General features: G+C 41.3%; 2 protein-coding genes across 2 annotated transcripts in view; one reads left to right on the top strand and one right to left on the bottom strand.

The window, feature by feature from the left end:
• Positions 1–297: 297 nt before the first annotated feature.
• LOC308083548 (vitelline membrane outer layer protein 1 homolog) lies at positions 298–2,617 on the top strand (the record flags this gene model as incomplete). The annotated part of the gene is made up of 3 exons (XM_080425862.1): positions 298–504; positions 1,191–1,303; positions 2,290–2,617. The coding sequence occupies 3 exons, from the start codon at positions 298–300 to the stop codon at positions 2,615–2,617; spliced, it is 648 nt and encodes a 215-aa protein (XP_080281988.1).
• A 3,769-nt stretch (positions 2,618–6,386) lies between these two features.
• rftn1b (raftlin, lipid raft linker 1b) overlaps positions 6,387–14,557 on the bottom strand; it is a gene marked incomplete at its 5' end in the record, with an annotated part of 60,028 nt that continues 51,857 nt past the window's right edge. Inside the window, 2 exons of the mRNA XM_080425861.1 lie at positions 6,387–12,031; positions 12,555–12,630. Of these exons, the coding sequence (XP_080281987.1) occupies positions 11,366–12,031; positions 12,555–12,630 (742 nt within the window). The 3' untranslated portion in view covers positions 6,387–11,365. The remainder of the gene's footprint in view (positions 12,032–12,554; positions 12,631–14,557) is intronic.

Here is a 14,557-nt window from a genome sequence, read left to right as displayed (position 1 = left end):
ATGTGACGCAGTGACTAGGGGGCGTCACCAAGTTACAGCTCGGTCGCCTCCTAGGTTCACTTTGTGTTTTGTGGGTTGTGTGTGTGTTGCAATGCATTTGTATTTCAGAGATAAATTCCTCTCCTCAGCCAAGCAACACCTGTTTTTCTTCCCATGCCAGTCATGGACTCTGTAAATGATTAATGCAGATGCACACTGAGACCTCATCAGAGAATTTCGAAAAGCTATAAGAACCCTCTCTGAGTCCCACTTTACCTCTCTGAAGTGCTTTCAAGGGTGAGACTCACTGCTGTCAATATGGCCATCCTGCTCCACGTCGCTCTGGTCCTGCTGGCTGTATCTCCTGCGATATGTGACAAGTCCTATTTGCAGCGTGCCGGTACAGCATTCAGTGGCAGAGCCTATTCCTCTCTCCTAACTGTGACCAATGGAGAGCAATTTGGAAACTGGACCTGGCCAGAGATGTGTCCTGACAAGTTCTTCGCTGTTGGCTTCAGTATTAGGGTAAAGATCTTGAAATTGTGATTTATTAAAAAAAAAGTTCAGCCATCTTATAGGACCACTTCAACCATTTTCATCGTATCTTATATTTCCTCACTAAGGCTCGTTATAAGATGGCACCATTTCTAGTGTCTACTCGGTCTGTGTCTCAGTGGAGCGCTGTCTACAGTTCAGAAACCTGCCTACCAGTGACATAATCGGTAGGCAGGGTTGTTTTTTTCAAACAAGATTTATTTTTAAATTAATGCAAGAACAATGGTTTCTATTTCAGCATACTAACTTTCCAGGAAGTGAAAGGTCCCTTCACCCCATCAATGAGATGTAGAGTAGGTAGATGGAAATTGTGCTGTCTTATAATGAGCATTATCAACACAAGCTCAATTGTGCATGATTAGGACTTGTTCACCTGTGGTTTCCTACAGTAAGTTGAGTCATTTATGTTTATGACACAAGAAAAGAGTTGCAGCTATCACTCTAAATGGGCCCTACTTGGGACACTTTTTACACTGAGAGTTAAGTTGATTACTGTGTGTGTGTGTGTGTGTGTGTGTGTGTGTGTGTGTGTGTGTGTGTGTGTGTGTGTGTGTGTGTGTGTGTGTGTGTGTGTGTGTGTGTGTGCGTGTGCGTGTGTGTGCGTGTGCTTGTGTGTGCATGCGGTTGTGTGTGTGCGCAAACATGTGGTGTTTCAGGTTGAAACTGACCAGTATGGTCTGGATGACACTGCTCTGAATGGAATCCGCCTCATCTGTGCTAAAGAATCAGACAGGAGTTTCCTCTACAGCATTGAGTCTCACACTGGATAGTAAGTAAGGGAGACCTTTGTTAGTCCTGTGGGGAAAATTCTGTTTCAGCTTCACCCAGCTGATGGCTGCTTGGATGATTAATTATGATGTGCGCTCGGGGAGGAGCAGTTAGGGTAAGTGTCTTGCTCAGGGACAATTTGACACATAGACCGGGGCTGGGAGGCAAACAGGTGACCTTCTGATTACCAGACTGCCTCTCTACCCACTAAGCTACGGCCGCCCTCGAAAATATGATGACTTTTAAAAGTTAGCCTATATTTAACACCACATAATTTGGCCATTACCCCATTTACAGAAACACATATTCACATCTGAGAAGTGAGAACCCAATAGCCCAATAGCTACTACCACGGTCTTTAGGCCTACTAGTGGGCAATACTGCCAAATGGGACACTCATTCAAGGGCACTATGTCATTTACGGCCGGAGGTTGTTACTCATTTCTTTTTTTATTCCTTGCAAACCCAAGGACTTTTAGACAGGTTTTGCTTCATTTTCTTTAGATAGGAGAGGTACTAGATAATCAGGAAGCTTAGGATAGAGATGGGGAAAGATGTGCAACACATGGCCCCATTTGGAATCAAACCAGAGACGTACGTCGCAACCATGTGTTCGACTTTGGCGCGCTAAACATTCATCCACCAGTGTGCCCTAATAATTTGAACAGTTGACCTTCACACCTCACAAGCCCAACTCATTATGGTAATTCTCAAAGACATTTAATGATACGTATAACAACAGCAGTTATTACACGCTACTTTGAAGTCTAAAAGCAGCAGCAAGCAAAACATTAGCAGCTTCTCATTTCCTTTCAAATGTAGATCAAAGGGACCATTCTGCCAATACTGCAAACTCTTGTGTTAAAAAACATGTTGAAACATTTTTTTCCCCCTCCTTTCATATGTTTCCAACCCACTACATCTTTACTTGTTATCCTCTATCTTAAACCATCATGACAACCCCTCCCCCCCCCCCCCATCCTCCAGCTATGGTGAATGGACCCATCCTCAGTATTGTCCTGGAAGTGGCGTGCTCACCTCCTTCCAGCTGCGGATAGAGCCTCACCAGGGCATGTTTGGTGATGACACGGCCGCCAACAACATCAAGTTCCGCTGCAGCAGTAACCCCACCTTGGAAGGGCCTGGCATGGACTGGGGCGAGTACGGCCACTGGAGCCAGGAGTGTGCAGAGGGAGGAATCTGTGGCATCGAAACCAAGATGGAAGAGTACCAGTATGGCCTGGACGACTCCAGCCTCAACGATGTGCGCTTCCACTGCTGCGCCAGGTCTCAGCAGGTGAGACACAGGTTTTGAATAACAGAAATTATGGTTGAAATTCACATGACTAAAAAATTCTGGGTGTTAACTCAGAGTGTACAGATGTCTGTACACTCAGAGTTACAGATGGATAAATGAACACTTGGAATGGAAATGTTTTTTGTTTTTTATATTTATCAAATTTATATGCCACTAGGAATACTACCAAGTCTGATAAACTGGGGAAGTGTGGTTTGAGGGTGTTTCATAATTGAAATTGAATAACGTTTGAAATGTCAAACATAATACATTTGCCTTTCCAAGCCTTCACATTAACTCATCATGTTATTATTCACAGTAATCGTTGTGACACTTCACTGTGGTGGAAACTGATCACATCTGACCCTGGCTAATCAACATGCTCTGGACCAATCAGAATAGGCCTACTCAATCAATAGGTCTCCTCCGCTTAAGAACAATAAAAGTGTTGATGTCGACTGTAATTGTCTCCGTGTTTTATCGAACAAATAGAACATTAGGAGTTAGTTGTAGTTAAATGTTCCTCTGTGTTCCAATTTGTACCAAAATATTGGTAAATTATTAATACATTTTATGCTCAGGGTCATTGGCAGTTTTCTTCAAATATCCCAGCAACAGATTTTTTTAATCACCCACCTCTTAAAACCAAATAAAATGAAGTCCAAGCAGTGCCACTTGGATAGAGGTTGAGTGGGCACCTAAACATTGTGGGCACCTCAACGTAAAATTTTCTATTTCTTTCCAAAATGTAAAAACATAAAAAATAAATGTTTGCCATGAAAAATGTTATAATGATGTAAAGTATACATGATTTGAACATGTACGGTATATCATTATTAGACCTAGATTTAACATTCAACTTAAAAAATGGTTTTGAAGCAATTGTGGAAATATCATGCCTTAAGTTTCATTAAACACGATTAAATGTGTTCCCCCCCCCATTTATAAAATAAATGTAAATATAATGTAAAATATACAATAAATAAAAAATGATAATGGTGCCCAGAGATCTCAGGTGCCCACTCTTCCAGTTCAAACACTCATATGAAGAGACCCTCTTTGGATCATTAAATCATATTCCTGTTCAACATTCACCAGCATGAGAGCAGCAGCATGTTTTCACCTACTTAATGAACCAATACGCTCACAGCAAAGTCATAATAAATGTAAGCACAGAATGGGAGATGCTGACACAGGCATTTCCCCTCCTCCTGGAACCAGGGTAATTAAGAAATGACAAGAGAGGGGGTATTAATTAATTTACAGTTTAGGGCCTGACGAAGGTTGATAAGGCAGCGACTGGCACACACAGAGGTAATTGTGTTAATTAATCGGTGAGTAGTTAATCTTCTAACGCCGTGTATATCTAAGGGGAGGGAGAGGGGACTTGGAGACTTTATCAAACGTTGCAGTAATGGGTTTCAGAAGATACTGTGAGTCAAGGCACCAGTGATTTAATTCACTGCTATAGAGTACCTCTCTGTTAATAATGGTCTTTTGCTGACCTCATATCTAAGTTCAAAGTATTGCTGTAGTTAGACTGCTGAAGTGCACTTGTTGGTCTACTTGAAAAATAGATGATAATCTCAATATGATGTTCAATTTAAAAAAAAGGTTCTATAAGTAATGGGCTCGTACAGGGCAAGATTGTTTTTATGTGTTTCTATAAAGATAAAAAATGTGCAGCATAGGCTAATGTAAAATATACTTCTCATCAAAGGCAGCAATATCTAGTACACTCAACTGTAGTCATATTAGTCGTTCTTTTACTTCATGGCAGTCACTAGAGGGCAGTGCCTTGCCAGAAGAGCCAGTTATGACTAGAAATGCAATACTTATACTGTATGACTGACAGCCAGTACATGCATCAAAGAATGCAAATGTATGTCTTCGCTTGCAATGAATTTGAGATCAATTCCACAGAATTCATTCTAATATACCTGATAAAGCCATACTGCTCTTGACTTGCACTGAGCCATAATGAACACTTCTTGATAGACCTCAGAGCACAGACAGTATAGGACTAAAGCTCTTGTTTAGCTCAATGCGGACTAAAGTCTAATTTATATTCCGTAGCATGACAGCATGTTGCTTGCCAGAAAAGAAAATCGGTTATTTCATAGCAAGCAACACTTGATAGAGTAGATCAGCTATATTAGGCTTGTTCATGCATGTTGTGTCAAATCAGACTCAGCTGAAGGTGGTTGCAATGATGAAAAACATTTTAACACACGCCAGAATTTAATTATTCATAAGGTGCTGTCCTCAGCAGTTTTCACACGAGTGTCCCAGCAGTGAAACCCCCTGTCTGGAACCACCATAACGCCATGGGTCAAAAGTTTAATATCTGAACTGCAGGCGAAGAGGTGGATTTCTGACCAGCTTAGTGGGCCTCCTTTCTCCCCAGTCTAATTCAACACCTATTAAGGCCTCCTGCTACAGTGGACAGGATGGATGTGATGGAGTTTTGGTTGAAGGCTATAATGACCTTATTTTCCCCATGGGTTCTGGCTCATGACTGTAGAGACTGTGTTGACTCACTCAACTGTAAATATGATTCTTTTCGTGAACACCAAAAGGTTATTATCAAAGGTACTAACATGAGATTTATGGGAAATAGGCTACTGAGGCTTGTGGGCTGTGTTTGGTCTGAAATACATAGTTTTGTTGTAGCTATAGGCCTATAATAACCACAGAACTAGAATTGGATAGAATTGGCATCTCTTCAAATAAGTATTACCAGATTGTAAGGGGCAGCAGCCATTTTTAATAGCAGCCAGCTTCTGTATGAAATCATTTTATGGCTGGATTGCAATATTTGCTAAACATATTTCAAGCACTAGCTGCTACAACATAAACTCATAAACTTAATGTAGTGTTCTACTGTGAGTCACTGTTTAATATATCAAAAGTGAAACTACCAGACCGACTCGTCTCGACTTTGCCAGACCGACTCGTAATCAATGTGAAAGTTAGCTGAGCTATTGAGTGTGATACACTTTATACAGACATATTGCTCAGGCTGTCACAATCCCATAATCATCATTTCATGGTCTATATACCTACTGGCCAATGGCCAACTTACCACGGCAGATAATGGAATGCCCATTCTATCCAATTCTAGTTCTGTGGTAATAACTATAAATCCTATAGGTCAGTGTTTAAAAAAAAAAAAGTAATCTCATGCCCTCGGAGAGAAAACATATATGACTATCCAGGGTTTCTCTCACATTCAGCATTTGGACAAGGCTGTCCATTTGTAGAATGCTCTTTTGGTGCATTCGGTAGACTGAGGTTGTCATTTTCTCCTCCAATTATTAGATTTTTCTGTCTAAGGGCAATGTAGAAAGTCCTTGTCCTTCTCTGAGTACTTGAACAAAACCTGTCTGAACCTTTCCTTTCTTCATGGCTAATGAGTAACATGGAGGAAGTTGGACCTCAACTGGAAGCAATGTTTTTAAAGGGGGGGGGGGGGGGGGGGGGGGGGGCGCTGAGCTTAATGTAAAATTGGACATTTTGAAATCGATGAGATGTTTTCAAAATTATACAAGCAACACAATACACAATACACAATACACATAAAAATAAAGCTTACATTTTAACTGGGTGTATACCGGATAGGGTGCACTGGCCCCCAAAAAAAGAGAAACACTGATTTGTTTACACAACAATCCCATATATCTATATTATCATATTTGTTTGTGTATGCTATAAGTGAAAAATAGGGATGTAGTGTGGGTGTGTTTAAATTACAGTAACTTCTAAAAGTAAAACAGCAACATGGGTACACATTAAATATAAATCATTTTATAATATACAAATTGTACAGATGGCATGAACAGTAGGAATGTGGACAAATTCAGGATAGCAAAGATAAAGACTACTTTTTTCTTCCTTGATAGCAAACACTGCTATGCATAATAATATGACAGATGATCAAACATACTCAACATTCAAGATGGCAGCCAGGGGGATGAAAATCATGACACCAGCGTCAGAACCTACTGTAAGAATACATTTTCCAGAGGCTGTGAGCAAGCTAAAGTGACAACATAAAAAAGATTACTGCATCCTATTGTGTCATGTTCTGTCATCTCTACTTTGCCCATACCACATCATAGTTGCACACAGGAAATGAACCATTACGTTTTGTACAGCATTACCGAGAACAATTGCACCAGCGCCTTAACTGTAGGCTCAGAGACAATTACACAGTAAAATCCTCAGTGTGAAATTTAACACAATGTTAACCGTTTGGCTGTATTTGTACACTCATAGTTAAATTAACTCTGAGGATTTTTCTGTGTAATCTTCTACAACAGGAAACTATATTACCTTTTTTTTTTTTTACATTTAACAAATAGAAGGTAGATGTTTGTAAGGTCTTGAATTAGTCAAAGGTCGCACTTGTGTCATGCACTGCTGATTTGACATAGTTCAGCATCGTTTAACAGACTGATGAAGTGTCGGGAACCCTCTCTTTTTCATAGGCGTGTGTTTTCTATTTCTAATACAAGACCAGATATATATGATGTAGGCTACCCACAAATCTTGGAGTGTACTCATGTCAGAAGTTAGACTACAGTAATCAATAAGCTCTTATCAGGGGAAGATGGAGCTCTGGCCCCGGATAGATCTATGCATATGGACCTGCTGTAATGGGACCCACACCTGTTATCCTTCTTAATGGATCCTGACTGGAATGTGTAACAAAAAAGAAAAAGGGGGAAAAAAGTTAACTTTAGCTTACAAGCTAAATGTACATGAAGTGTTTTTTTGTTTTCTTTTTACAGCCTTTTAAAGTGATATACATGTTGCAGTCACATCTATGAACAGTTGATGAACATCAAGAACCATTGGTAAGGACAGAACACTCATGGAAATAAATTCATATAGGCCTACATAAACCAAAGATGACAATAACATAAGCATAAACAAAAACTGTCAGGATTCAGGAGGGAAATCTGTTGAACATCATTCAAATGAAAACAATCTAGTTATCAAAACGGGTACTCTAATATTGCCCGTTGTGGTTCATATTTGTCAGTGAAAACAAAATTGTATTTGGCTGCCCAGCAGTGATGCAAGAGTACAAATGAAAATACTGTATGTGTCAAATACAATAGTGCTTATTACAGCTCAAATAGCCCAAAGCAAGACGCAGCTTAGAAAGATAAAAAAATAAGAAGAAAACAATTCCACAGAGAATATAACATGTGCTCATATCTTTACTCTGTATCAGAGTGATTATTTGCTGTGCGCTCGTGCAAACTCCACCCCCTGTCTACACAGTCAAATCTTCCGTGTTCATTTAAGTCAGAAAGTGTACAAATGTATATAGGGTCCATTTTGGTTACATTTGTACGCACAAATGGAGCACTGAGTTTTTTTTACTGTATATTTGAATTGGTTCAAGATGTGGAAAATCCATTCTGGTTCTGTGACCGGCATCACAGATCTTTTCTGGCATTAGCAATGAGCTCACACTCATCATAGTGGTGATGACCTCACACCCAATGGTTTGAGCTCCATCATAGATGACCTTACACCCATGGCAGGGGTGTCATTTGGGGTCCAAGGGTATGGCAATTTCCACCCACTAGCTTTCGCATTTAACCTCATCTGCGTTATTTGATCTCAATCCATCATACATAAATTAATCCCTTTCAATCTGGCTGTCCCTATTTTGGGCATGTAACATTCTCAAACATTTCCTTTATTTTATTTATATAGCGAAAATAGCAGATCTACAAGCTTACAACGCATAGTGATACAATGTGTTGTGAGCTTGTAGATCGGCTATTTTAGCAAAATTCTTGAAATAGGGCTTAATTTGTCATTTTTTGCCACCCTCTAGTATTTTCTGAAATGACGCCGCTGCCCAGAGGTTTGGGCTCCATCATATTGGAAAGGAGCAGAATGGAAGGGGTCAGACACGATGGCCCCTGGGTTCAAACCTACCTACGTACAACAGCCCTTGGGAGGTAGCTTGAAGCATGGGTCGGAAATACATTTTTAGCAAGCGTTAGCAAAATAGCATAAGCAACACACGCCTACTTACAAATCATACTTCTTTTCTGAATTCAACAGAAAGCTCACAATGTATCTGTGAAAATTGTCCCAAACATGTAATACTGTAACCTTCATGTAGACAAACACATCTTTAAACCACCACATTTTTCATCACCCTTTCCCCCCTCTCAGTTCAGTAAAACAAGGAACAGTGAAATTACCTTCAAAATACAAACACTGATAATATCATAATTATTTTTTGTTTGACTATACAATAACACACACATATAACACTGAAATCGCTGTTGTCTCTCCAAAAGACATTTTTAATGGCCATTGTGGGCCATTTGGTATAGTAAGGCTAAACTGGTCACAGTTTGTTATTCTACTCTACACAAAACACTTCGGCCATTTTACATAAAAATAAATCAAAAGTAATGATCTATGAAATAATCTTCAACTGAGACACATGTATTCAACAGCATCACGCTTGTTTGTCTGAAGAGTTTCATTCCAAAATGAATCATCCTCCGTTTGCTATATTTTGAAGTCACAAAATGAATAGACTGCCCCAACGCTCCTGATTTCGTGTATAGAGGGGCGGGTGTTAGAGCCGGCGAGAGATTGCGCCTGATCCCCATTGGTTCACCGATCTGTCCGTCAACCCCCGCCCCGTTAACACAACATTACGAGCGACGCCCACTGCACTCTGGTTGGTTGGGAAGTGAAACACTTCCTCATACCGAGTACACCGACGTGCTGGGCCAGGCTTTTATTTTTTAGCAAAACTAAACAATAAAAGCCTGGAGATCGAGGCTACAAAATGAAAGATGGCACTGTATTAACTTAACTTTAGAAAGCACTTTGTCGACAGAGTAGTAACACTTTTACAGACCGGATAATGTCAGAGATATCGTTAAATGATGAAATCATTTGTCTTCAGGTATCATATATTTCATTTATGTACAGGATTTTGGAACAGTGTTCTCCAAATCCAGTTGATATTTTCCTTGCCTAAGCAACTCAGACCAAGTCAATGACATCACCATTAAATGTGAAGGTTACTTGTTTGGCATGCTGAGGTGTTTTGCTGTCAATAGCCCCCCCCCCCATAAGTGACCCCATTATAAATGTATGCTTCCTGACAGATGCCCCATTGACAAAACCCATTAGTGAGCTAATGAAAGCTCAATGGCATCAATGCCTGCAACCCTTTTAAATGGAAAGCAACATGATACCATTAAACTCCATGTTATGACTTTGTTATTGTCAGAAAGGATTCCTGTAAAGAGGTGCTTAAAGGAGCTATAGGTAAAATAATGAAAGAAATGGTGATGGCAGTTCTTTTTTTATTAGCCAATTAATTTATTTTATATTTGACTTTCTTGCATGATGTGCTCAGTCTCACTTTCAATCTATTTCTCTCTCTCTCTCTCTCTATTTTGGTCTCTAAATGACCAGCCTTGGTCCTGAATGTAGGCCGACAGCTTTGCCTTGCTTCCATATTGATGCTTGTTTATGACCATTGATCAAAAAAATGATAAAAAATGGAACCTTGGGCAGAGATAAACACCCATTATGTAAACTAAGGTGAACTCGACACACCTACTTTAACATGTTCTCCCTCCCAGGACTACAACATTGAACAGAATTTCACATCATTATCTAGTCTTGAACATGGAACATTCTGTATGCAAGGTGAGCTCACCGCACAACAACAAAAGTGATTATCGGGCTCTCTCTGAAGCACTGGACGGCCTAGTGCTCAGCGTAAACAGTGCTTTATTCCCCTTAACTTTGGATTGCCTGTCGCAACAATAGCCATTGCCTCTAGCAGAGTGCTTCATCCTCTACATGCCTTCTGTGAGACGAGTAACATTGGTACAAAGAACGACGGAACAGGAAACGACGATACAGTCTGTCCAGCTTTACTGAGGATTCAAACCCTCATAGTCGTTGACACTTTCATAACAGCATCTCCTGTTTTGGATATACATACATTCATTCAGTATGGTTGTGGACATATATGGTCAAATGTTCCTCTCAGAGTCTAAACATGGACCTGAATGGAACTGTAACGGTCCATTTGGGTCCATTCTAACACCCTTTGGGGCCTATTTTGCGTGTCTTAAGTACCAGGTCTTATGATTTAACTTAAGACCTGGAAGCGTGGCCAATGCTGTTTGGCCACTCAAAATCTTAAAAAGCTTAATAGCATTGGCCACGCCTTCAGGTCTTAAGTTAAGTCATAAGACCTGGTACTTAAGACGCGCAAAATAGGTCCCTTTGAGTCAAATTAACACTGAGTATTTTACTGTATACAGTAAGAAAGATATCTGCAATTGCTGTTCCACAGCCTCACTGTGGCAAAGCATTGAGAAGCTGTTTAACCACTTAAACCCTACATACTTCATGGACTGGCGTCCTCTAGGGCTCTATACCAGGCCCCCTCACCCCCCCCCCCACCCCCCCCCACACACACACTATCTCTTCACCGAAAAGAGACGATCTACATGCTCACAAAGCATCGCGTTGTGATGCATTGTGAGCTTAAATGTTATTTAACCCAAATACCCCCCCCCCCCAGATTAGCGACGCTAGGGTTCATGTGGTTAAACACCAGGTTAAAGACCATGATAGGAGTGGAGATCCCAGGCTGATATGTGAGGATCACATTGCGTTCCACGGGCCTCAAGATAGGTGCTTTGAGACACAAGGAGGACGTAACCCTTCATCGGCTATACTTGGGAGGCCTTATTCTTGAGTCTCTTCAGGGCTTTGATTGGATGCCGTGACCCGTGCGTCCGCCGCAAATTTAGTGACCGTCCCCTTATTCGCTGATTCTTCTGGGCCTGGTTGATCAGCAGCGCTCTCTCCATCCTCCTGTCTTTCCTCCCCTGGTCCCAACCCATTTTCCAACACAGCCTCAACTTTCTCCGCAACCCCATCAACATCCTCCCCCACCTCGGACCCCCTGTCTACAACCACAGCACTTCCTGCAACTACAGCCACATTTCCATTCGTTTGAGACTCTCCGCTCTCTGCCACTCCCTCTGTTTCCGGTCGGCTTTTGTCTTCTACCACTGCGGTACAATTTTCTGGTCCTTTCTCCTCTATCTCCGCATCACCATCGTTCTTCTGGACTCCACCAACCTCAACGCAGTCATCTACTTTTCCATCTACCTTGGTCTTCTCATCCCTGTCGTCAGTCGCCACGACGGCGTCACATCCTGCCTCTGTCGCGGTGGCCCCATCGTCCTTGTCGCCGGTTTCCTCTTTGGCAGCTGGCTCCTTGTTGTCAAGAATCTTGGGATCTTCCGGTTCCTTCTCTGCTGCTGTTTTGTTTTTCTTCTTCTTGTTCTTTGCCACATCTTTGATGCAGTTCTTGTTGGACTTGTTTCGGGGTTTGAAGATGAGTTTCTGGAAGGAACACGATATGCAAAGGTTAAGCTTTAACACATTTCTGGGATGTCGTTCTCGTCAGGAGGCGCTTGATGAAGAATGGTTCTCACTGGATCTAATACGGCACTTGAATGATGATTCTAATCAGGAATAAAGGCATGCTGAGGTAATTTTTCAGAAAGAAATGTAATATCTTCAGGGTCTGCAGGCCAAAAAAAGGAAACAAGAAAAAGAAAACACAAACTAGGACGAAGGTTAGATTTAGAGGTTATCACCAGTATGCAGGGTCATGAAGAAACCATTACGGACCCTACCTTTTCAAATGGTGGTGCCATAGAACTGTTAATATCTCAAACAGAGTGATGTTCATTCACGTTTGTCTGACACTGTGTGTATTTATCTACCTACAACAAAAACAACTGTGGTATTGGAGGTGAACAGGGGTGATGTTGGACTTGGATAGATGGCTAGCGGAGGACAGGATGACTTGAGGAGAGCCATTCGCCAAGAGAAACATTGTGAGGAATGCGAGGTCACGTACCTTGGACTCCCTCCTCTTACGGGCAAGGACGGGTCTCTGCAGAAAGACGATCTGTTTGGTGGAGAGACTTCCATCACTAAAGGATCAGTACGGAGACACCATGAGGGATGGGAACAATGCAGGGACAAGAGAAGGATGTTAGAAGGGAGAGAAAATTGAGGAGGCTTTAAAAAAATAAATCTTGGACGGCCAGTACAACAATAGGAAACCTGAGATTACTTAGTAATTTCCTACACCAAATATTTTGATTAAACGTCTTGGGCTGTAATTTATTTAAAAAGGCGAGACGCTTAAATTGAATGGGGGATTGTGTTACAGGCAAAGGCACAATTAATACAACTACCTTCACCTTCTTTTATTTCCACAGATTATTTTGTTTAAATAGGCTTCCACAATAAAGGCAAAATAAGTTCAGTTTATGATTGAGCAATCCACCCTTGTGTTGCCCTCTGCGCTCATCTGGTATTTTCTAGCTGTTCATGCTCTGTTATTGTTACACAGTCATGTAACCCAACCTCTGCAGTGCTTTCAACTCTTCCTTACACTCATACCTAGAGAAGCAACACTGAAGGGTTCAAATGGCAGGAAGCAAACTGAACTCTGTCTTCATGTGCGTCTCTGTATGACCGTCTGTGTGCACTTGTAAGACACACATATCTCATACCTCCGCATAATCCATTATCCCTAATATAATCCTCCATCCCATGTACATGTCACGCTCCTGTATTCAAAATAGTATAATTTGAATGAGGAGTCGACTTGACATAATTAATCAGTGCAGGAAACTGCACAGATTGTGTTCTGAGTGGGTTTCCTGTCTCTTATGCTCTCATATCTTCTGCTCATGTTTGTCTCACACTCTCTCCTGACAGCCTGATTTTCTATCAGTTCAAATAGTTTACCTTTTTAGTCTGTTTGTTTGATTGATTGATTGATTGAATGCTTTATTAGTCAGAAATGTGAACAGCATGTGGTACAGTAAGACATTAAGGCTAAAAGGATAACACAAAAAAAGTCCTGGGGACTTGTTTCCATTGTGGTCCAGACATCTTTTAAAAAGCAATATGTTCTCTCCAATATCAATGCTAGACAATATTTGAATGATGCACACACATTGTCATACACGCTCACAATGCAGTTTGGAGTTAAGCCGGAAGCTCCAATTGGCAGCTAGTTTATGGTGGTAGTGCAACGCTAAAAGCCTGCTACAAATCTTCCCGCTCTCAACATCAAATAGGCTTGAGAGTCCTCTAACAGAAGGCTTACTATCTAAACCACCCAAAGCCCACCACATCTTCTATTTTCCATTACGTCCTCCTTCCAGCGTTTATCCAGGAGCTATTTTCTAGGCTGTCAGACTGTCGGAGGGCTTCCTGGTGAATCAAAGCACAAAATGAACCTGAGTTCTCAGCAAAAAGCACCAGCCCATTAAAGTGCCCCTGCCTATTTATGGAAAAATATGCCTGTTGGTGGATACGTCTGTAGAGACATTGAAACTACTGCTCAGGAAATGTACCACTTGTTAAGCATGGCACAAAACTCATGTTGGGGGGCAACACGAAACTCATGTTGCCCCCCCCCCCCCACTAAAACTAAACTATATGCACAACTACTTTTTATTTAAAATATAACTGTTTTGTAATGCATGTCCATATTTTATATTGTACTACGCCACTAAAACATGCACAAGTCAGATACTTGGAATAATTGATGTGAAGCGTACAAATATCATGCTTTATAGTTTATGAAGAGAATAAATCATCGTATAATAAACTTCTCTGAAAATAATTTCATCGCATACACGCACGTTTAGCACACAAATGACCACACACACACGCACGCACGCACGCACGCACGCACGCACGCACGCACGCACGCACGCACGCACGCACGCACGCACGCACGCACGCACGCACGCACGCACGCACACACACACACACACACACACACACACACACACACACACACACACACACACACACACACACACACACACACACACA

This window comes from Gymnoscopelus braueri (genome assembly GCF_963280865.1).
Source record: "Gymnoscopelus braueri genome assembly, chromosome: 4".
Lineage (NCBI taxonomy): Eukaryota > Metazoa > Chordata > Actinopteri > Myctophiformes > Myctophidae > Gymnoscopelus > Gymnoscopelus braueri.
This window is presented reverse-complemented; position numbering and strand designations above follow the sequence as displayed.